At 33.9% G+C, this 25,605-nt stretch overlaps 2 protein-coding genes across 3 annotated transcripts; both read right to left on the bottom strand.

Annotated features, from left to right (window-relative positions):
* Positions 1–3,741: 3,741 nt before the first annotated feature.
* On the bottom strand, positions 3,742–7,287 carry LOC120082711 (tropinone reductase-like 3). Its single transcript, XM_039037991.1, has 6 exons — positions 7,060–7,287; positions 5,529–5,645; positions 4,974–5,108; positions 4,501–4,626; positions 4,291–4,392; positions 3,742–4,195 (listed from the first exon to the last, which is right to left on the bottom strand). Exons 1-6 carry the CDS (start codon positions 7,195–7,197, stop codon positions 4,046–4,048), a joined length of 768 nt encoding a protein of 255 aa, XP_038893919.1. The 5' UTR covers positions 7,198–7,287; the 3' UTR covers positions 3,742–4,045.
* Positions 7,288–9,030: 1,743 nt separating this feature from the next.
* LOC120084217 (EH domain-containing protein 1-like) lies at positions 9,031–15,028 on the bottom strand. 2 transcript variants are annotated; one of them, XM_039040122.1, is made up of 16 exons: positions 14,763–15,028; positions 14,591–14,670; positions 13,876–13,944; positions 13,732–13,789; positions 13,091–13,146; positions 12,956–12,995; positions 12,811–12,872; positions 12,512–12,625; positions 12,277–12,379; positions 12,133–12,182; positions 11,450–11,578; positions 11,059–11,310; positions 10,894–10,973; positions 10,395–10,521; positions 10,130–10,273; positions 9,031–9,493 (listed from the first exon to the last, which is right to left on the bottom strand). In XM_039040122.1, exons 1-16 carry the CDS (start codon positions 14,845–14,847, stop codon positions 9,308–9,310), a joined length of 1,635 nt encoding a protein of 544 aa, XP_038896050.1. In that variant the 5' UTR covers positions 14,848–15,028; the 3' UTR covers positions 9,031–9,307. The 2 variants fall into 2 exon arrangements, with proteins under 2 accessions (XP_038896050.1, XP_038896049.1); XM_039040121.1 differs by having other exon boundaries at positions 12,956–12,998; positions 14,763–15,027.
* Between the last annotated feature and the right edge of the window lie 10,577 nt (positions 15,029–25,605).

The following is a 25,605-nucleotide window of genomic DNA, read 5'->3' as shown; positions in this document are numbered from 1 at the left end:
TGCCACCATTTTTCTCTCCGAAATCGGCTCCTCCGCCAACAATGGTTTAGTCGTGAATAGAATTGTTGTCTCTAAATCTATCATCGCAACCATAATTTCCTCCACCCTACTAAAAATTATGAAAATCCAGATGGGGGCATTTTAGGGTTAAAGAAAAATTAATTACACTATAATTTGGACAAAGGTTTTGTAGTCATCAAAGATCTTTTGAAAGTTTTTTGCGATACTTCCAATGAGATATTTATGTGACCTATAAATACAGTGTAATTAGTTTCCAAACTATACATTAAACTTAAAAACAAATACACTGCAATTGAAAATCACTCAACTAAACCATCTACATCGATGTTGAACTTATCCAAAATTATGTAACAATACTTTTTCTTGGTTCTAGACCAAAATATTAGTTTAGAAAGTGAGGACTGGACTAATAAAAACTTTATCTAAATAATTGCATTCATGAAGAAAGAAACCGATTTAGATTAGAGTGTGAAAATCCCAATTAAAAATCGTCAATTGAAATTACTAACCAATTATGATGTGGTGTTGATGTCAATCATGGAGATCTAATTAATAGAAGAGAAACAAACAATATTCGAGGTTGGTACATCCTTCCTTGATCGAATCAGTCAAGGTAGGTATAAGACTCCCAAGGCAAACAGGTTAATACCAACACCATCTATATGCTTGGCATACCTTTTCACAATGGCTTGATAGGAATCACTTTAGAAAGAAGAGACTCTGCGACTTGAACTATTATTCATGACCGATTAAGCCAAGTCTTTCATCCTGCAAAGTAGACTTGTCGTCAGTTGTCTTCCACGATTATAATCACATTAGGATTTCACATCTTTGTCTTCCACAATTCTAATCACATTAGGATTTCTGCAACCATCCTGATTGTTAATCGACAAATAATACATTCAGAAGTTGAAAAACCTCATATTGGATTAGATCGACAAGATGTTTAAAATATGTGTTTGAAGCAATAGAAACTTCTATAAATCGGAAGTCATGATAGTAATTATTTTCATCTTACTTATCATTGAACAAAACTCTTAATGGTTTAACAATCATAAGAAGAAAATGTCGAAAGGATGAAGAAAACGATAATAAATATGATGTTCAAAAGTATTTTAAAACTGTGATTCTTGATTAAGTTTAATAGAAAGTATAATAAAAACAATAAATTTAAGTTGAGATCATTAATAAAATATGATAATTTAAATTTCAAACAAAGATTTAAAAATTAGTTGTTGTAGAAGATTTGAAAATTCAAAATAAATATTAAATTTGATACATAAATTCATAACGGTTAAAATCGCGAAATTTAAGGACGATTATCAGCTTGAAATAATCAAGTTTAGTTGCCGTTGAAAATTTGTTGGAATTATAGTTGAATTAATTACAGTCTCATTAATACAAATGTCGAATTAATTACATTTTTAAAAGAGACGATAATGACATTTTAGGATTTCCAAAAGTTTGACTCATGTGATCTCCACGCGTCTTGCTATATATTCAAAACTACTCTGCCGTTTGCTATTTTTTCAAATGATAGTATAATTACTACTATTTATCTTATTATTCCAATTTTTTTTAGCTAACTCACAATCTAATCTAACCCAATAAAAATAGAATAATTCAACCCAATCCAATCCTTAATTTTTGTTGGATAGTCTGAATTATCTGGGTTGTCAAGTTATTTGAAATAAAATATTTCTGGTGCACTCCCAAACATAGCATAAATTGTTTCTTTGGATATTACTTCATGTGCTTTTGTTCTCTCGCTTTTGTTTCTCTAGTATTGGCCACTTCCAACTTAGAACATAAATCATTAATATGCAATAAAATACACCTAACCCAATAAAATATTTAATACCGTTGATATTTTGGGAGAAATTTGTGCCCAATTATCAAAATGAAAAAATAAGTTTAACTCAAATGATATAAAATGTGGTAATGACTAAAAGAATTGAGGTTCGAATCTTTGCTCCCATTGCACCATAAAAATCCTGGAGAATACCCAAGATTTAAAAATTAGTTGTTGTAGAAGATTTGAAAATTCAAAATAAATATAAATTTGATACATAAATTCATAACGGTTAAAATCGCGAAATTTAAGGACGATTATCAGCTTGAAATAATCAAGTTAGTTGCCGTTGAAAATTTGTTGGAATATATAGTTGAATTAATTACAGTCTCATTAATACAAATGTCGAATTAATTACATTTTTAAAGAGAACGATAATGACATTTTAGGATTTCCAAAAGTTTGACTCATGTGATCTCCACGCGTCTTGCTATAATTCAAAACTACTCTGCCGTTTGCTATTTTTTCAAATGATAGTATAATTATACTATTTATCTTATTATTCCAATTTTTTTTAGCTAACTCACAATCTAATCTAACCCAATAAAAATAGAATAATTCAACCCAATCCAATCCTTACATTTTTGTTGGATAGTCTGAATTATCTGGGTTGTCAAGTTATTTGAATAAAAATATTTCTGGTGCACTCCAAACATAGCATAAATTGTTTCTTTGGATATTACTTCCATGTGCTTTTGTTCTCTCGCTTTGTTTCTCTAGTATTGGCCACTTCCAACTTAGAAACATAAATCATTAATATGCAATAAAATACACCTAACCCAAATAAATATTTAATACCGTTGATATTTTGGGAGAAATTTGTGCCCAATTATCAAAATGAAAAAATAAGTTTAAACTCAAATGATATAAAATATGTGGTAATGACTAAAAGAATATGAGGTTCGAATCTTTGCTCCCATTGCACCATAAAAATCCTCGAGAATACCCTTGTTGGTAACGAAATCAGTGCTTGTAGTGTGTAGAAATGGACTTAGATGCCTAAAAATGAAGAACATATATACATTATTATTATTATTATTATTTGAGATGAAGATGGTGGAATCTTATATGCAAGAAGAAGAGAGATTAATGTACTGTGCAAGAGCCAAAGAATGAGATTGTTACACTCAATCCTTTCAAGTAATGAAATGGCATAATATAGATTAATTTTTTTTTAAATCATAATATTACCCAACTTTGTTTCAAAATCACATTTGAACTAGAAAATCTTTAGAATTTCAGACAAAAATGAATATTTTAATTACCATGCTGTTCTAAGTCATCGTCCTTCCATATTTTGATTTTCATTTGAAATTCTAAAGGATTTTTATTCCAAAAATAGTTTTGAAATGTTTATGACATGTCAAAAATAATATTTATTATATTGTATGTTTTTAAAGCTCAAGCACAATAAAACCAAACACAAGTTGGAAAAAAAGGGCAGTTTTTTTTTTTTTTTTTTGAGGCGCATTATATATAAATGTAATACAGCATAGTTGATGTGGAAATATGAAAAAAAAATACCTAAACACAAGAAATTTTACATTTAGACTTAGTAAATTTAATTTTTTTTAGTTAATAAAGAAGAAAAACCTCAATTGTTACCATTTTAAAAAATAATGAAAAAAACCCCAAACTCAGAGCCTAACGCATTGGGACTTCAAAGAAGGTGCACATCTAAAGGCAACTAATTATTTTGTAAGCCTAGTGCGAGACGCCATACCTGCACCTTGAGCCTAGGCCAGCATCCAAAGGGCTTTTTAAAACACCTCGTAACACAGAGAATATTTTATATAATTTAGTCTATAATGTAATATTGATTCAAGCAAAATGAAAAATAAATCAACCCATCAAGTATTCAGGACGAATCGAAAAAAACACTTCACTTAGATAAACAACACAACCAAAAACTGCACTACCTTCTTTCTTGGAGATTAACGGGCAAACAAGAAGTTGCCATATTTACACATTAAATATCACTATAAAATTTATTGAGATAAATGAGATTTCTTTTTTTTCTGTTACAAAAGCTAACCCAAAATAAGTAAGAAGGCAAAAAGGCAAACGAGAGCTTATATAGATATTTATTTCTGAATTCCTAATCAAGAAAGAAAACCAACCAACACCCTCCAGTTCTAATTTATTTAACTTGAGGATACAGTGCAAAGGAGCCTAGAGTCTGGAAGGCATCCCCCCAGCTACAACCAGAGTTTCCCCGGTAATATATGAAGCGTCGTCTGATGCCAGGAAGGCAGTGGCAGCAGCCATGTCTTCAGTCGTACCAAGCCGGTTGAGTAAAGTCTTTGACTCAACCCCCTTCCTCTGAATTTGGTTCAAATCGAATGATACTATCTTTAGAACTTAAAACATATTTACCAGAGCAATAAAAAGGCCAAGGCATTAAAACAGTTACTTACAACGGCTTCATTAGTCACAAGAAAACCAGCAAAGTGTGTTGGCACGAAACCAGGAGCGACACAGTTTACACGAGTGTCAGGGGCCATCTCCGCAGCAAGAGCCTGAAGGAAATCAATCAAGAAGAATAATAAGCAGAAAAATATATAGCTATTTATTATTCAAAAGTTACAAGAGTCGGAGAAAAAAAGCATGTAAAGCCATTGTTTAACCTTTGTCAGTCCAAGAAGGGCTGTTTTTGTCACTCCATACATGGCCAATAAGGCAGAAGGCTGGTATCCTTCAATGGAGGAAATCAGAACAACTGAAGAGCCTTTCTGCAAGTGAGGAGCTACTTCCTGTGGCAGAAATTTACAAAATTCAAATATATACACAAGTAGTGTTCTGATAGGAATGATATTAGAGGCTGTTATTAGAGTATTAAGGGTGTATTAGTAATTAGCTAGGGAGTTTGTTATACTTGTGGTTATAAATAGAGGAGGAGAAGAATAGAGAAGATAGGCAATATTTTGGTGAGTGAATAAGGACTTGAGAAGTTAGGAGAGTAGTACAAAAGACGTGTTAAGTGGACAAATAATCGAACTCTCATACAAAATAGAATGCCATCTCAAATAGAAATATTCTTTATTTTCAAAAAGCCCTGAATCATGACAATATTCTGAAAAATTGTGCTTCGGTGTAGTACCTGCAGAAGGAGGACTGAAGCTTTAACATTTATGTCCCACAGTTTTTCAAGGACGGATTCTTGAGTTTGCAAGATGGATTCGACTGATGGATTGACAGCTGCATTCGATACAACTACATCTATTTTTCCATATTTCTGTAAGCAAACCAATGAATGTCAATTAACCTCAAACTAATAACTGAAATATGCAATGGGAAAGAGAACAGGTACATATATACAGGTTTCTTACCCAAAAGAAAACTGTAACATTATTGTCTTATTGATAACACCATATACAAGAGCAGCGAGTTAGAGATACTGTAGCAGGATTACATCATTGACTCTGAGCTTGATATGACTTTATTCTTAATTATCAACAAAAATACAAGAGAAATAACGAAAATCTGGCAACGTTTTTTAGTTAATGAAATGAGAATTTTAATTGTCTTTGGAAACAAAAACCTTATGAGTTTGAACCTACCAATAACGTAATGTTAAAGGATCATCTATTATAACCACTTTCAGTTTTCACTAGGTTCAGGAGAACTTAGAAAGCAAGCATAAAACTACTGTCACCTGAATAGTCTTTTCCACCAGATTCTTCCTTTGCTGTGCATTTGATACATGACAAACGATCCCTAACACTTCAAGTCCTTGAGCTTTGAGTTTTTCAACTGCCTCGTCGACATTTATCTATAAGAACATTTGATTTGAGAAGAGTTCATAAAACATAAAAGTAAATGCAGAAGTAAATTCATTGTAGTTAGTAGAGGTAATGAGGTTAACGAGTAAAGTGAAAACAAACTGCATTTAAGAATTGTGATCAATTGGATCGAGTTCTTGTGCATTTAAAATTACTACTCATTCTTTTGTTTCTTGTTGAAAAAAATTACTACAAATTCATAAGCCCCAAAAAAAAAGAAATATTTCAAAAGTACTTCAAAAAGAAACCATCTGTAAGAACAAAGTATAGGGAAACCAAAAAAGAATTAAGCAAACATGTCACCATTGAAGTTTCGTTCGCAAAACCAGAAAGTTGTTGCTGATTGCTGAAAACAAATTCGAAATAACCAAAATATATCTAGTTTTTTAATTCTTGCCTTCCTTTCCTCCGACTCCGTTTCCTTTTCTCCATTTGCTCATTATTATCATTATTATTGAATAGTCAGGAAGGATGCACTAATGGCCAACAACAGGAATATGACTAAGAAATGAAGCATCCACAAACTTTATGTTATAGTTTCCATAACATTCATGATTTATGCTTCACATAAATATTGAATAGAAAAGTTTTTATCTCCTGCTGTCCATTTAAGTCTTCAACATTTTGTACATCAACCAGTTATTAAAAGAAAATGACACTTTACCATAGAACATATATTAACCAAATTGATAGAAGTGGTTGACAGTAAGATTCTTGTTTAAGTTGATATCTTGTCTACTTTATGTTTATCATCGCTACTCTTTATGAAGAAAATTTCTTCTCTCTATGACAAGAGATTAGAAGGTGAGCTTTTAAGTGTGGTGTAGAAGCTATATCCAATAGTATTGAGCTATCTCAAATTTGGCAGCAAAAAAGAAAACTTAAATCCTATCTTGATTCTTCAATTGTCTAATTCATTCAATTTTTCATATTCATAATCCAAGATGCCGTCTTAACTTTTGAAATTTCATAAAATCTGTTTTCTGTCCTTGTTGGTAAAATTTTTTGTACTACACCAAACAGACATCTGATATGATCTATGTTCAAACACTGTTGTGTATTTCAAAGCACAAATCCAACATTGTGCTTTCCCTATAGAGATCGAAAAGAGTATACAAAATTCAAAAGAAAAGACAGAAAATAATTGATAAAATAAAGACTAAAATCAAATAAGGCGAGATTTAAGTAACTAAGAGAAGATCTGAGGCAGAGGTTAAGATTACAACGAACAAAGTCATCCTGCAAGTAATATTGCTTTCTAATGAAAAGAAAGAGTTCGAGAATCGTCGTTCCGACTTGATCAACGTAAAACGACGATTAGAAGTCGATGATTTAAAAAACCTCAAGAGAATCACAAAGGAAAACAGCAGAATCAAGGGCGTTGATTAGGGAGTATGAATTAACCTGTCTGCGGGAAGAAATAACGACGGAGGCGCCTTCCAAGGCGAGACGGTGAGCAATTTGGAAGCCGATACCTTGAGTTGAAGCAGTAACAATGGCGACCTTCCCCTCAAACCTTTTCCCCATCTTCCTATTATCCATTTTTTGGCTCTCCGTTCAACAAATCTCGGGCCGAGGTTTTCTGATCAATGCCTTATTATTATTATTACTATTATTTATATACTTTTGCCGGGAAGGATTGGTTTTTTCTATCTAAGAAGTAAGAACAAGATTGGGATATTGAGAATCGGATATTTTAATTATGAGAATATTTTAGAATGGTTAAATGAATTAAAATATTTATATAATATAACAATTTGATAGAATGTGATATTTATTATATTTATAAATATTTTTACTAGTTTTATAATTTAAAATAATTTTTTAATATTTTAATAAGTAATGTTATTATCTCCCGAATATATGTTTATATAGAGATAAGAAAGTTGAATTAGAATCCTAGATTCAAATTTGAAGAATTGAATTTAATGGGTTATTATCGTATTTATTTTATTTCATTAATGCTATCATGACATCATCAAGTTTCTTTTTAATTTGACACGTGAATAGGAGATGGATGAATCTTTTACCAATCTTAATTAGAATCCTAAGCATAGTTTTATGGGTTATATCATATATTTTTGAGATGTAAATCTTTTACCTCTAGATCGAAAATATATAATATAAATAATAAAATTATGCTTAGGTTCACTTGTTGCCATCTATATAACATTTTTTTTTTTAAAGAAACATAAAACTACAACATTATTCCTATGACAAATAACCATATAAAATGCCCTTTTCTTTGTACCTTTTCTTTTTTTTTTTTTGTAAGACTTTTTTTTTCAACAAGTAATTCTCAAGACCAAAACATTTTTTTAATCTTTTTAACTTTTCTTTTCCAAATTTATATTTCTTTCACAAACACAGTAGCAAAAACAAAATTTTGTATCTTATTTTTCCTTTTGATTTTCTTTTTAATTTTAGACCTTTCCATCATACATAATAGCGCAAACAAAAATTTATCTCTTATTTTTGTTTCCAATACTAGTAATTCAATTTTGAACTCATGCAATCCATTAAACAAAAATTATACACCACATTTCATAGAAATAAATAAAATACAGTTTCAATATGTCACAAAAAAATGGTTTCTCTTGCAAAAGAGATTAAAGTTTTTTTAAAAAAATTGAAATTAATTTTTTTTATTACTTATAAAGAAAATATTGAACCATGTCAAAATAGAGTTTTGAAAATCCACAATTTTATTTTCGTAGATAAAGAGGTAGCTTTGTTATCTCCAAATTAAAAATTTTATTCAAATTACATCATATATTAATTTTCTTTATTCATATATTTTTATACTTTGTTCTATCTTTCTATAATTTAAAATTTCATGTCAAATATTTAAAATTTAAACTTGATTATAAGTATAATTATTCAAAATCTTATTCCCCTATTAAAATTTGTCTCAAAAACTTTTTAGCACATCAATAAATTTCATTTACACAGTAAATTAACTCAAAACAAGAGACATTTACTAATTATTCAAGTTCATAATAAATATTTACTAATTAAATTCAATGAAAAATAAATTTAATCAAAATTAAAATTGTCATTAAACTTTAGTAGACATTTCAAGCTACATGTATCGTACATGCCTTTCAATGAATATAAATACGTGATATCGTACGTGTCTTTCAATGAGTATAAATACGTGATATTTATATTCAATTAGAGGTTTTTTTTTTTTTTTTTCTAGAAAACCACAAAAATATTTTAACCAATAAAACCAAGCTTAGATATTTAATATATCTTCCTTGGTTCCGTCATCTTGGTTTTAACGATTTATTTGGACCAATTGCACAAATGGAGTTACCATTAATAAAACATAATAAATTATCTTACAACAAGCCACGAACTGCCAACAAACTCTCAATAGAAAAAGCAACTATTTTCACCCATGGAATGAACTACGAAGAACCCCATTCTCTTTTAGTTTCTATAATAAACCCAAAAACTTGAAGATTACATCAAAATGCTCAACCACGAGATACACATACATTTGAGCATTAATTGAAAGGAAGATAGAAATAAAAAGATAATAAAAAGTTCCCAAAATTTTGAATTCTAACAAAACTTTGCATCATCAACTTTCATTGCAAGTAGCAATGCAATTAGAGAGATTGAGATTGATATTTAATATTTTTTTTTACTCATAAGGATTTTTGAAGTTCTTCAGAAGCTCTGGGATGTCATAGCCAAGCATGTCATCCACAGCTTGAATCATTTTAGGCTTCAATTTCTCAAATTTATCAATACTATACCCATTTAATACCTCCCTAAAATGCTCCACATTTGGGAAGTCCCCGGCCGGTAGGTGGTACTCCCTTTGAACCTGTGAAAACCCGAGCTTTCAGTTATGCCTCACATAGAAATTCATGGAGATATATATCTGGTTAAATTATAAAAAGTCTAAAAAAAACAAAACAAAACTTCGTATTTTGTACGTTGTTTCAAAAGTGCCCCTATACTTCAAAAGTTTCAATATTATCCTTCACTTTTCATAAATATTTCAAAGAATTTCTCACTTATTATGATTTACACCTCACATAGAAATTCATCGAGATATATATCTAAGTAAATTATATAAATAAATAAATACCCCTAAATATTACACTTTGTTTCAAAATTACACTACACTTTCAAAAGTTACAATATTATCCTTCATTTTTCATAAACATTTCAAAATCATCTTTGGAGTAGAATGCTAGACGAAAATTGAGACCTAAAATAGTGTGACGGTGATCTAAAACAAGGTGACGATCCAAATTTTTGTTCTAGGGCAATGTCACACCGTTCCAAGTCTCCTCTCCGGTACCAAATTGAAATTTGGTAAAAGGTCAAGAGTAATATTGTAACTTTTTGAAAGTATAGATGATATTTTTTAAACATAGGACAAAGACGAGAAAGTTAAAAGGGTTTTTTTTTTTTTACAACTTAACCTATACATATAGAGAGTGCGCTTAGCTACCTTTCCAAATTCATCTTCAAGATTATCAATAAGCCGTTGTTGAGTTTTAGCTTTGCCCATCATGGCAGGCATCTCCTTTTTAAGGTGGCTGATTATATAGGCATGAATCTTAGCCGCTCTGGCGCGTTTTACAAATTCGTTAATCTGGAATGTGAGAAAATCAAAACTTCGTTATCTAGGCCATAGTGATGCCAAAAGGGAAAAAAAGGTAGATATCAATGCTTATTGCATATGCACTCAAAAACATGTATTTTTAGAATTATACCCGACGGTCACATGCTTTCTTTGGAATATCAATCAAGTCTGCTAAGAGGTCATCTTGTTCCTTCACAAAAAGATCGCGACCAATTGGGCCAACAGAGGCTTCGTTAACAGGCTTATCGTTAAATGACCTGATAAAATCAGATAATAAAGTTAACCAAGAAATGCTAGAAAATGATGATACCGATGAAGGTCAGAGATGAGTCATGTAGAATTGGATTAAAAAACAACTGGAATGCTGAGGAATGTAATAGCACTCAAACTGTCATGGATCAGTTAGGAAGCAGACGTTATAGTTTATATAAATCAGTAAATATGGTAGACGATCGAAGTAAATCAATTGAGAATCAAAATGGTTGAGGTCAACATCAAACACAATATCCAAAAGAAATATCAAGTTAACAATAAATTAAAATAATTAAACGACAACTATGTAAACTGCAACCCCCGTCAAAACACACACACAGACACAACTATAGAGTAGAGTGAATCAAAGAACCTACCCAATATAAACACGAACGACTTCTGGAGTATTCAACACTTTACCGAGAGACCACATCAATGCTCCATATACTCTCATTAACTAGAATGATGGAAAGTAAAAATTATACATTATATACAATCCTCCAGTAAAGGACAATGCAAAGAAGAAAATAATTAAATCTTACTTGTTGAGTATCAACTTGATCTGCTTTATTGAGAACAACTCGAATCTTATCATCTTGACCACGAAGAGATCCTATCACACGCTTGAACTCGTCGCTGATATCCAGTTTATGGGGATCAAACAAAAGAAGGATGAGATCGCATTTTGCTGCAAACCATGATATAACCCCTGTGAAATCATAGCTTCTCTGTGTGCGTTGCTTTTCCCCAGATAGAACCCCAGGAGTATCCACAAATGTAATTTGATCGAGGAGCTGAAAGTATAGGTGAAAAGTATTAGCTTCATTATACCAATTTAGCAAAATGAAACTGCAACTGCATAAATTTAAGAGGAAAAAAATGAACTGACGGTATTAAATTTTTTTAACTAAGCCATTAAAAACTTCAACATACAGGATGCGGCATTTGAGAACATTCAAACTTTGACAAGAACGCTCCACCAAAGGTTGTCAAACCAGAGAATGGCATGTCTGCTTGAACAGCAATAGTGTTTCCGGGAACACTTCTCTCATCTGGTCCAGACTGAGTAGAAATTCACAATAAACCAATGGAACCATGAACGTGTTAGCATATGCCCCCTTGTTAAGAATATATCATCCAGTTTGATTACATGAGTAAAGTTTGGGGATTATTTGGCCCGACGAGTTGGAGTTAGAAGAGTGGAATTATGAATACCACTTCTTGTTTGGTAGAAGACGTTCACAACTCAAACTTTACAACTACACTCCTTACCCCAAACGCCCCTTTGATGACTCAAAATTTTATCTGATTTTGGGTTATCGACTAAAGTAGTTTCGGTGAAAACAAACTTCACACAGTGGGAAGTAAAACAAAACTTTAAGTCTTTTCTGCCAACTTTTCTTCGGTTGAGAACTGATAAAAAACACATTCAACAAGGAGAAAAAAACATATAAAAGTGAATATGGAATTAGACACACTAAATCCATATCTTTCCTTAAACAAAAAAACAAAGAGGAGAAAGATCATCTGCAGTGATAAGCAAATAGTTTAACACAATACTTATTATTGATGAGTTCAATACTATTATTTAACAACAAAGAAAGGGTTTCCCTTACCATAACTACTACAAATCTATCAGTTGTTGGCTCAGGTCCTATGTGAGCTCCTGAAAGAAAAAAAAAAGATTAAATAAATAATAAGTCATAATTCAAAGTTTATATATGCAGATTACAAAAGGTGATAAAGAAAATTCAACTCACCTGGATAATTACATTTTAACAAGTGTTTGATGAATGTTGTCTTTCCAGTTGAATATTGGCCCAGCAACATTACCATTGGCTTAGCATCAAAATCACTGCTTGTCTGCAAAGTCAAAAAGAATTTGAAAGGCATTGAAGGAGAGCATTATACACAATGTCAGTAACCTTGCAATAACTCTTCTTCCATCTTTACTTAAAAATTTTAAGTGGACAAGATGTTTCCCAATCTACTCACCAGGAATGGGGACACAAAATCATTAAACCGATAAGTAGCTTCCAGAGGCTTCAGCTTTTCATTGTACAGTTTCTTCAAACCGTCAATTATTGATGTAACCGCAGTATGGGATATCTTAACAAGAAATAATGCAGAGGATAACATTACCACAGATGAATAGGTTAACATTTGCAATTTCATATCATTATTATCATGCAAAAATTAGATCTGGAACAAATTAAAAAATGTCTAAAACAAACATAACAAACATAGGCAAACTAGAAAAAGAAAAAAAGTCAACAGAAAAGAACCCATAGTACCTTGCTCCCAGATTTTGAAGCAAACCATGGATTTGATGACGGTGGCATAGGTTGAACAGTTCCTAAATTAGCAGAGTACCAATTTAAATCACAGACCAAGTTGGCAATTTTATAATGGGAATTCAATGATCAGAAATTTTCCAACCATTTGTTTCGTGTTGGCTAGATATTGTTAATCTCTTAGTCTTCTGAAAAGAGAATCAGAAAAATGATAAGCTTACATTAATTTTTCTGTATTCCAATGGAAATTCAACATTGTCAGATGAGTGATATTACTTACAACAACTAAAGCGTCCAAGCCTTCTAGCACTGGAAGTTTAATTTCCTCCATGCCGGCTGTAAGGAAATAGAACGGCGTCAATTTATAGTGAACAGTAAACAAGTAGTGCCTTTTCTTTGCAAAGTGTTATGTAAGCACATGAACACAATGTTTGAATTCAAAGAAAGCACTTTCTGGTTACAATCTATGAATCAGATTTATCCGTTTCTACCTGAACCTTTCACTAATAGTTTTCAAATAATCTAGCTCAATAATATGCAATAAAATCAATCAAGGAACCAACTATTAGAGGATGGATTAACTGGTCAGAAATAATTACTGGCCCTGAATCACAATATTATCACCTGGGCAGTCTACAAGAAATTTGCTTAGATTATGCTTCCTCTTGAATTATATACCATGAAAGCATTGTCACATTTCGAGGATTAGGAAGATAAAGTAAAACTAATCTATAGACCTAACATACCACTTATTTAAATACTGACATGCCACAGAATTAAAGATTCTGGCAGAAGATATCTGTATTATTTGATGTCTTGAGCCAGACCAGAAATTCATCGGTTACAATCAAGAATAAAAGCCAAAAGAACTTCAAATTGTTAAAAGTAAAAGACAAATATGAAACACATCATTCAACTTGCCTGCTTTCTTGAGGATGTCTGAGTTCAGGTCATACCCTGCTTGTGCTAAAGAAATAAGCTGGTTGTTATCAAAACAATGTTAGAATTAGAAAAAGCTCCATGTACTGGTTAATGTAATAAACTCCAAATAAAGTAATATAGAACCTGCATAGCAGTAACGAACTCATTGAACCCTAAATATCCTTGTCGTTTGGAGTCTGCAATAGCCCAAACCTTTAAACAGGAAATGAAATATCACATTAGTTTCACTTATGGCATCGTAGAAAAGGGAAGAAGATGTAACTCAAGAATCCAATACATATCATACACCCAAATAAGTAAACCCCCCAAAGTTGTGCTTACGATCCGAGCAAAACTCTTTACTCAATGTGCAACTACCCATGTCATACAAAGAAAAACAGACAGCACAAGCATATACTCGATGCAATAAATGCAGTGTTAGCATTTAACTTATTGATGCATATATAGTTAAAATGCTCCTAAGTTTACCATAAAAAAAAAATCCTCAATCGTGACTTGGAAAAAAAGATAGAAAAACAATAAGCACAAAATTTTTAAAAACAAAACCAAATGAAAATCTATGACCACATAACAAATGAAAGTAAAAATAATATTTGACCAAATAAACAAATAAAAAAGTTTCTTGAATTCTCGTTCAAATAAGAAAGTTTTCAATACTGATTATCCACCCCTAAGCACATCGAATTCGGACATCCTACTAAAAACATCGAAGTTAAACTTAACAACAATTAAAATGAACAGAAAAGGATCACAATTCTCTAATCTATCCAGTATCCAGGCGTCAACGCTAGATTGAGCTATTAAACTCAATGGACTTAAAAAAAAACAAGTGGGATACCTGTTTGAGCTCAGGGCGAGAAAGATGAGACATGGAGAAGAACTGTATGGCATCATTTCCAGTAACACGACCATCTCCATCTACACGGAAAGAGAAGAACAGAAAACAAAACGATAAACATCGTTGATGAGTAAAATAGAACAAGAAACACCGATTGAGGATAGAAAAATACCTGAGTCGGCCAAACCGAACCATTCCTGAAAGATCTTAAGCTGCTCTTTCGAGCAAGACCCGATCGCACCCGATCCAATCTCCATCTTTGAAACAGAATCAGAGAAATGAAATTCAAAACTTGAAAAAGATCCACCGGATTATCACGACTCTACAACTCTCTCTACTATCAACTCTTCTCTGATTTTTATCCTTTTTCTTCAGTTCTGGCAACTGTTTTGGCGCTCTGGGATGAACAAAATTGAAACGCACGCCGTTGCTAGAAACGACGCCGTTTCAACTCGTTTTTCTCGGGGCTGGGAAACGGCTGAGTGGCGGAGCTATATTTGTGTGTGACGCGATGTATTTTGAACAGGTGTATCGTTTGAAATTGAATGGTGAGGATGGATGTATTATGGGGATGTGATCAATCGATTGATTTGGTCTGTACACGTGTAGTGAAGATCAGGAAGATTGTGGTAGGGGCTTTTACAGGGGATTTCTATTTTACTTATCCACCAGATATTTTTGAATGAGAGTGAGTGAGAAGTGCCCGTTTAAAGTTTGAACAAATCTAGTGAGTGGAGCCCACATGTACACACTGATTGGTGGATGATGAAATGAAGTGGGGTCCGCAGCGGGACAAAAAGTTTGAGATGTGTGTTTTTCAAATTTTGAATTTTGTCATAAAGTTGCCACGTGTTAGATTGAATATTGATGGGGTTCAACATTCGGTCCAAACTGACGAACCGGACCCAACCTGCTGTTTCGGTCTAGTTTTCTAATTTTTTGAGTTCTTTGGTTCATTCACATTGAGAATTGGTTATCTCTGTCATGTCCTTGGTTCAGTAGTTTAAAAAACCATAAAAAATCAAACCAATCTGAATTTTATTTATATATGGGATAAAATGCACTTTTGATTTTTAAAATTTCAAATCAAAATGATGACCTTGCCTATTTAAGTACGGGCTTGATGGTAATCATATTTGATGATGTGTTAATTGTATTTGATTACTTGAAAAAACAATTACAAAATTAATTTTAAGAAAAGTTAAAAGAGATATAAAATAGGTTAAGTAAAGACTTTTTTTTTTTTTGCTCATCTTCTCCGACCTCTTCTTAGTTCCATCACAAACTAGAAATCAAGGATGGATCCTCGTCTTCTCAATCCCAATCATGGTTCGAAGAACAAGGTTGATGGATTAAAGGGATAAAATAGATGTTTCCCATTGCTTCCCATGTAGCACCAGTATTATACATAACAACCTCAATGGCCGGACTGTTGTAGAGCCATTGTTGATTGCCAAATTTGAAATTATGTTTAGAGTTTTCGCCAAATTCGAAATTATGTTGGGGCTTGAGGGATGGAATAGTCATTCGTCGTTGGTGGATTCTTTTTGTTTGGTGGTTTGGTCCAAAGAGTTTCAAAATGTAAACAAGGGAGGATCACAAATGATGTAGTATTTCATTGATGATAATAATCAAGCACAATGACTTTTATATAAAAGGTAGATTATGTAAAAACTAATAAACAAAATGTACAACTGACTAACAAACTAATGAAAATAAACTGATCAGCTGTAATAAATATAAATACATAAATCCCAGCTTAATCAACTCTCTTAATTACTCCCCCCTCTCCCCCAAGTCTATATGGTGAGAAGAGCATACATTGAGTTTATCTTTTAGAGGAAGAAACTTTGTAATTGAGAGTGGCTTGATAAACACATCTGCAATTTGTCCATGAGCTAGAAAATGTTGAATTCGAACTTTCTTTTGTTGTACTAGATCTCTCACAAAATAATGTCAATTCAACATGTTTGGTGCTAGAATGAAGAACTAGATTGGCACTTAAATGAACAACGTTCAAATTTTCACACCATAGTATTGGAGATTGACATAATTAGCAATTTGAATTATCGAACAAAGAATTTAACCAAATCAGTTCTTAAAAAAAAAAAAAAAAACTAAACTTTTGTATTTTGCTTCTGTACTAGATTTTGATGTTACTGTTTGTTTCTTTGAAGCTCATTGCATTAAATTCCCTCAAAAATAAATACAAACTCCTGAAGTTGATTTTTTATCATCTAGGTCTGAAGTCTAGCCAGCATCAGCAAAACCATGAATATTTAGATCTTTTGATTTCTTAAACAACAAACCATGCTCAAGAGTTCCTGCCAAATATTTGAGAATATGTTTTACTGCTTGCCAATGGAATTGATTTGGAGAATGCATGAATTGGCACACTTAGTTACATATTGCAAAGCTCTAACTATGCTCCTATATAGTCGAATATCATCAAATCTTTCACCATGATTTGCAGACAGAACTGAGTCGCTAACCATAGGAGTATATATTGCTCTAACATCTTGTATCTTTGCCTTATACAAAAGTTTTGAAACATATTTCTTTTGTGAGAGAAAAAGACCTCGAGCTTCTGGGTATGAAACTTCAACTCCTAAAAAATAATTTAACAAACCAAGATTTTTAAGGGAGAACTAATTAGTTAAATCAACAATGAGTTTATCAACCATCTATTTTGAACTACCAGTGATGACAATATAATCTATTTATACTAGAATGTAATAAAATATTATATTTTTATGATAAATCAGAAGAGAAGAATCAACTTTAGAATTTGTGAATTCCAGTGAATGTAGAAAAGAAGTCAATCTATCAAACCAAGCATGAGGAACCTGTTTCAAATCAAATAATACTTTCTTCAGTTTACAAACCATTATAGGAGCTTTGAAGTCTATGATACCTGGTAGTTGAGCCATATATATTTCATCTTCTAACAATCCATGAAGACATGCATTATTTATATCAAACTGTCTTAATTCCCAGCCATAATATAAAGCAAAAGTAAACAAAACTCGAATTTTACGACATAGCTAAATCTTTCAGTGTAATCAACATCTGTAACTTGATTATATTCTTGAGCTACTAACCTTACTTTATTTTTAGCTATAGATCCATTTGAGTTTCTTTTGATCTTGAATACCCATTTGCATTTAATCACCTTTTTATTAGTTAGCTGTGGCTAAAGCCCATGTTTCATTTGCTAATAAAGCATTGTATTCCTTTATCATTGCTTTTACCCAGCACGGACATTCTAGAGCTTATTTAACATTTGGAGGCTTAATGTCAAGATATTCCACTAACAATACCGTGGGCTTAAAATTTTCATTCTTTCCCCTTGTAACCATTTGATGATTATTAACAACATGAGATCAATCAAGCAGAGGTGCAACATTGAATGAACTCTCACTGTTAATAGGATCAAAATGATTTGCAGAGGAAGTTTGAGAAAGAGAAGGAGATGTAGTTGAGGCAGAGGTTGGTGCAACATTGAGAAGGGTTGTGAAGTATTCGAGGAAGGAACATCAGATGGAAGAGGAGAAGCTAAGGAACTATTGGATATTTGATTTGTACACAGATTAATAAAGTGTAAAGCCTCTGTTGAAGATGGATTTGATGGGTCATTGACTGGACATAAAGTTGATATACTAAGTTGAATAATGGATGGATAATTGGGTTGAAAAATTGGTAAGTTGCTTGGATTTGAATAGATATTTGAGGATGATTGTTTTGACTGAAGAAAGACATGGAAGGAAACTTTGTCTCATCAAATAAGACATGTTTAGACACATACAATCAGCCAATATTAGATAGGCATTTGTAACCTTTGTGAATGGAACTATACCTAAAAAGAATACAACGGGTTGATCTAAGATCAAGTTTGTGTTTGTTATATAATGATGGATCACATAGACAACCAAAGGTCTTTAGGAATGAGTAGTTTAGTTTTGTTCCAAAAATCTTTTCCAAGGGAGATATCTTTTGATGGACTAATGTAGGAAGTCTATTAATCAAATAAACTGCAGTAGAAAAAGCATCGTAAAAAAATTTAAGATTTAAAGAGCAATGAGATAATAAGGCTAAACTCATTTCAACAATGTCTATGTTTTTAAGGTTGAATCCTGCAGTGGAAGCGAGTGATAGCTTTGCTTTCGATTTTATTTTAGAAATTTAGAACGCAGAAAAGAATATGCATTCACAATGCAATATAGGTTAAGCATGAAATAATAAGAACTAGAGAGAAGAAGAAGGAAACTTACATTTGAAGTATTATGCAGTATATGTCCTAGTTTATTGTTTTGTGTACCTTACTTTGTATTATGGTTTGTATTTTACACCTCACTATCTTTAGGATAAGTGGAAAATTGTTGGGATTGATGCTATAAATCTCGTAGACTTCGTAGTTTGTAAATTATTTATACACAAATTATTTATTTAATACAATAAAGTTTTATTTTATTTGACATTTAATTTGCATTAACTCAATCTAATAAATTAGGATCCAAGGTTATTTTATGTAACTTAAACATGTATGCATTTGACATACAAACGGATCATATTTAAGTAATAACCTGAACGGTCTGAAGTATATAGATAAGATACTATGGATATGACTCGCTCTATAATTGTTACAATAGTTGTAAAGTGTTATAACTGATCTGATCTTGATCGTTCATGTGGAGACATGGAGTTTAGGTTCTTTGTATAGGACCGGATCACAAGATGATTAGTCTCTCTTTATAACACTATTACTTGAAGAGACTTACATTTCACTAGGATGATCAGAGGTGACTTGACTTTAATCCTGATAAGTTGTGAACTCTTGCCTATGAGGGCAATCTTTTGATCTGTATGGGTGAGAGTAGCCAGAATCGTCGACTCATTATGCCCACCATTTAGGGGAATTGTTCGAACAAGGAGCTGAGAATACAACAACACCAGATGGAATTCGTTCAATTCCGTCTTAAGGAAAAGTAGATGAAGTGCTCTCTTAAAGGCTGATTCCAAGTATTGAATAATGAGGCGTTTCACCCTCTCACTAGTTCGAGAGGGGTTAGTTTATAATTAGACTATAAACTATTTTGTTCGTTAGAAGAATCAATGGTATGTAAAGAGTTAGATGTAACTATAGGGATAAAATGGTAATTTGACCCAGTTGTAGTTATAAGCAATTAGTGAAGGGGAACTTACTGTCGATTGGTTATATACATAGACACAAAAATATATCTACAGTACAAAGAGTACAGTTATCGGTCATGAATGGAGTGACTCACAGTTAATGAATGTTGATTAATCTAATTAAAGAGTTTAATTGATTAATCTTGTATAACTAGAGATTTTAATTTGTAGATCCATAAGGTTTCCTGGTTAACTCACTAAGGATAAAAACAAGGGATAATGGTATTTGAAATAATTTGAATTGTTCAAATTATTTAAGGGAGCTGAAGCTATTAATTATATTAATATGATTAATTTAAAGTATAATGTATATTGATACATTATAATATATAGTTAATTAAAACATGATTTATAATTAAAGCTATATAGTATGCAAAAGAAATATTTGAATGAGATTAAAGTCTTATTCTTATAAATAAGATTTATATAATTACTATAGGTTAAAATTTAATGTGAATATGATTCATATTAAAACTATAAGTTATATGAGAGATGTGCATTTTAATGTAATTAAAAAGCATATAATATGATCGTTTAATTAAGTTAGTTAATTAATCATTTATATTATAAAGTTTGTTATAATATAATGTAATTTTATATTATTATACCATTAATAACTCCCCACATAGGAGAGTTATTCTTCACGTGGATGGGAGTTAGAGTTGCTGGGTTGAAATCCTAAGCGCAACGAAAAAAATCCAAACCATTTTCAGATTTTAATAACAAATTAACGAAAATAAAATTTAGAATCTCTTACTTTCGTTGACGGCTCTAAAGGGCTTCACCAACTATTGGGTCTATATCTTGATTCCTCTACTGCAAATCAAGTGGAAGAGGGAATTTATCTTTGGAGGGAATTTTCTACCGATAAAAAATCTCAGAAAATCTCATAAAGTCAAAAGCCAAGAGAAAAAATTTTGGCCTTTTCTTCAGGGATGCCGAGAACGAACTAGAAAGAAGGAAGTTTTGGGAGAAGATCTCTCTCACTCCCATATAACTCCCCACATTAGGGAGTTAGTTACAACAAATTTATTTAAATTTATTTAACCAATAAATTAAATCAAACTTAATTTATTAAATTAAATAACAATAAATTCATTTAATTTAAAAATTAAATTAAATAAAAATTTAATTTATTAAAATAAATCAAATAATTATTAATTAATCAACTTAATTAATAGTAACTAAATATCTTATATTTAATTAAAGGTGCATTATAATCATATTCTAATACATCCCTCTCTCATGACTTATAGTTTTAATTCAATTAATTTAATTAAATCAAATCAAATTAAAATAAATTAAATTAAAATTAATTAATTAATTAATCATTAAATTAAATATCACATATTTAATTTTATTTTTTTGAGAATAGGTGATATTATTATACAACAACAAGGAGGATCTCATAGCCCAGATCAAGGCATCAAAGCAACAAAGCACAAGTAAAGACAAGACTCGACCGAAACAAAGCCAAAATAAACACAAAACAACACCATCCACTTGGGAGAAAACGGAGAAAAGGAAACAAAACCCCACCAACTAAGGCCAACAACCAAACAAAGAACATCGATATGTACAAAAAAAGGAAAAGCATTTGTAAACGCACTAGATAAGACCGAGAAGATTAACTCGCTAGGAAACAGCACGAGCACAAACTGTAGAGACCATAAGATGAAACAGAGCAGACACTGTCCTCGGTCTACCCTCATGAAGCTGTGATTATGCTCCTTTGCCAAATATGTAGTAGATGGAAGCACACCGGAAGACACGAAATAGCTTACTACGCACCCCCTTACCCGACCCCACTTGGCACAACCAACTCAACTTGACAACCCAACCCGCCACTCGATGAGTCGAACCCAACTGACGCAACACACCTAACCACACCTCTCTCCCATACCCACACTAACAAAATAGATGATCCCGCGACTCCACATTTCCCCCACACAAAAGACACCCTCCCTCTAACAACACATCCCAATTCCTCAACCAATCCTGCATACCCAACCTGTCCCTCACAGCTAACCACACACAGAAGGAGTGACGTGGAATACCACCCCTAGACCACAAAAGACCTGCCCAAGATACCCTAAGACGACGAGGATGCAAACTCTCCCACGCACTGGTGATAGAAAACTGATCACTAATACCCGGCATCCAAACCCAATAATCCTCCCCCCTCACCCTAGGCCCCATTACCTGAATAAGACCCCAGATCTCAAGCAACTCCCATGACATTGAAGGCCACCTCCAACCTCCCTCACCATCCATAAACTGATAACCGCACCTCCATACTACTCTCTGCATCATAGACCACCGTAGGCCCATATGAATCCATAATTGCACCCTCCCGACAACCAAGGATCCCATCAAACAAAACATGACCTTCCATTGCCCACCCACTAGATGTTTAAATCTATCCCTACAACGCAAGATAGCCCTCAAGCACCAAGACCTCCTAACCTCACACCGAACAATCCACAAAGACCGTTCACACAAAACATATGCATCCACTCACGCCACCCATAATGAGCCTGATTTAATTAAAAGAAGCCAGAGCAGCTTCATAATAGCAGCCTGATTCCATGAAGCCACATGTTTCACCCCTACCCTTTGGCAAGCACACCTCATCTCATGCCACTTGCGCACCACCCCGACTCTCCTCACTGCACTTTCATAAATAACTACGCAACAGATGATCAACTTCAGGAGTTACACATGCAGGCAACACAAATATGCTACACCAAAACACCTGAAAGGACTGTGAGACAGACCTGACAAGCTGCAACCTCCCAGCAAAAGAGAGGGACCGAGCCACCCAACTTCTAATACGAGCTGTAACCCTCTGTATCAAAGGTGCACAGTCCATAACCCTTAGCCAACCATCTAATAAAGGTAATCCCAGATACCTAACAGGCAGCGAACCAAGAGAGAATCCCATAAAAGCAACAAGCTTCTCTACCTCACCAGACTCCACACTTGCAACAAATATGGAACTCGACTCCACACTTGCAACAAACATGGAACTCTTCCCAACATTTGCAACTAACCTAGACAACTCTGCAAACTTTGCCAGAACCTACCTCACAAACTCCAAAGAACCCCTCTCAGTTGCACAAGAAATCATTAAATCATCTGGAAAAGTCAAATGAGTTAGGCCCACATGCTCATGCCGATCATGGAACCTAAACTACACAGAAGAATTATTTAACAAGTTGGACAGAACCTCCATCCCCATCACAAACAAAAATAGAGACAACGGATCCCCCTGCCTCAACCCCTTCTTACTAGGGAAAAACCCTTAAGGGAACCATTAATCATCACAGAGAACGTAGGCGAAATAACACAAGCCCTCACCTAACTAACAAACTGAAGGGGCATACCTATAGCAAACAACACACCAAATAGAAATCCCAATTGACCGAATCATACGCCTTCTGAAAGTCAACCTTCAACACACAACGCAACTTCCCTCTGCTCACCTTATAGCCTCTCCACAAACTCCTGACACAATAAAATGTTATAAAAAATCGACCTACTAGGAACAAACGCGGACTGGTTACCACTAATGAAAGATGGCAACCACAATCGCAATCTTTCAGCTAGGACCCTTGAAATACACTTATACACAACATTGCAACAAGAAATAGGACGAAAGTCCTCCATACGATAAACTCCCCACCTCTTTGGGATAAGAGTAATAATAGTAGAGTTAACTCCACTAGGCAGATAACAAAACTCAAGAAAGGTCATATCATCATCACAGAAATCATCCCCAACCACATTCCAAGCAGCTCTGTAAAAATCCACTAAAACCCATTAGGCCCAGGAGCCTTCCCAGACTTCATTGAGAATAAAACCTTCTGATCTCATCTCGACTTACTTGGTGACCAAGCGCCTCCACCCCTTCCGCGGACCAACTAAACTACACAATATCCCCAATCCGAGAAGTAAGATCCTTATACCCTACACGTCGAGACCCCAAACTACCATGAAAGAAATCCACTGCCACCCCTGACACCCTGTCATGCACCGTCTGGTGAATCCCCCCAACATCCACAACTGAGAATAAACCACTACAACCACGGCGAGAGCGAACACAATGATGAAAGAATGCCATGTTCATATCGCTTAACTCCATCCACCTCACCCTAGCCTTCTGCCGAAGTGATGCCTTCTCCAATCTAGCCACTGACCAGAATACCTCAGTGGCCCGAGCTGCCTTCGCACACACAGACTATGAGAAAGGATCCCTCTCCAACTCGGCCTGAACAACCTCTATAACCTACCTGGCAACTCACACCTCATCAAATAACATAGAGATATACCTACCAAACGAGGCACGTAAAACCAGCTTCACTGCCTTCAAATTTCACACAAAGCTAACCATAGGGGACACATCCTTAGAGTATCAATAAAACCATCTACCTCTACCCAATGAGTAAAATATCAAAATGTAGGAGGCGGCCTACACCTCGTCTCCCCTGTAGAGACCAGAAGAAGGCTATGATCAGAAATCCCCCACTGCCCAACCCTAACCTTCGAATACCAAAAAGACACCTTCCACCTCTTTAGTCAAGCAACGATCCAACCGGCGCAAGATAACATTCCCTTGAACTTTACTATTCCAAGTAAACCAATTACCTATCACACCCATTTCAACCAGATCCACCTCCAACAACGCCCCATCAAACTCCTCCCTCTCCCTCAAGTTAGGGCAACCACCAAGATCCTCTGAACTACTACAAATAGCATTAAAATCACCCATAACAACTCCAAGAAGCTGCCACGAGGCACATACATCAATCAACTGGGTCCACAAGTTCCTTCTATCATTCACGTGATTAGAGGCATACATAACACCAATATGTACCCTAGCACTAGATACAATATCCACCAAAGTACCAGAAATGAACTGATCCCCACTGACATCCAGAATAAAAGCATAGACATTCTTCCGCCACATCACCCAAATCCTCCTAACTCCCCTCACACTATAGTTACTCACACAACTCCAAGCATCACCAAACCTACCCGCCACTATACCAAAGTTCTCGCGACGAACCCTCATCTTAAGCAAACAGCAGAAAGTAACAGATGAAGAAGAAAAAAAATCCGCCACCACCCTACATTTGACAGAGTCATTCAACCCCTTAACATTCTAGGAACACTAGATAATGAAACTTGTAAGAAATCACACTTACCACTCCTCACTGGGCTTTTGCTCGAACTCCTAAACATCCTATCCAAAATAGACAATGGATCAGGATCAGACTACACTAATGCCAGTGCCAACGAGTCTCCCCCCTCATCACTCAGAACGTCAAACTGATTACGATCATCAACATGCTTAATAAACCCTGTAATCCCAGGGAAGCTATAAACTACTCTGCTCCTCAAGAGAGTCGATCCTAATGACCTACTGCCACTCCTGCGTTCTACAGCTCCTCTATCACACCGAGACGGCTAACCATAGTAAACTTGCACATCTAGATGTGTATAAGAGACAGCTCCAATTTAATCCAGATAGGAACATAGAAACAAAATAAAAAAAATGTTTCAAGAACAATACCTGGTGACCACTGTCGTAGTAAGATGGGTTTGCCACCCAAGTGCCACAGACCATTCTNCATAGTAAACTCGTCATCACACCCTACACTCCTATTCCCAACCACTAGGCTAGTTCCCTTCCCACCAGTACTCAACTCCTAACCCTTCTTTACACTCTCAAGGCCACCCTTCTCCCCTAAACACCCCTCATTAACCGTCACAACTCAAATTCTGACCCTTTGCCACACCTTGTTTCTCACACATTGTCTCAG

Source organism: Benincasa hispida, chromosome 8 (genome assembly GCF_009727055.1).
Source record: "Benincasa hispida cultivar B227 chromosome 8, ASM972705v1, whole genome shotgun sequence".
Taxonomy (NCBI): domain Eukaryota; kingdom Viridiplantae; phylum Streptophyta; class Magnoliopsida; order Cucurbitales; family Cucurbitaceae; genus Benincasa; species Benincasa hispida.
Note: the sequence above shows the minus strand (reverse complement) of the source record. Positions and strands in the feature narration are given on the sequence as shown.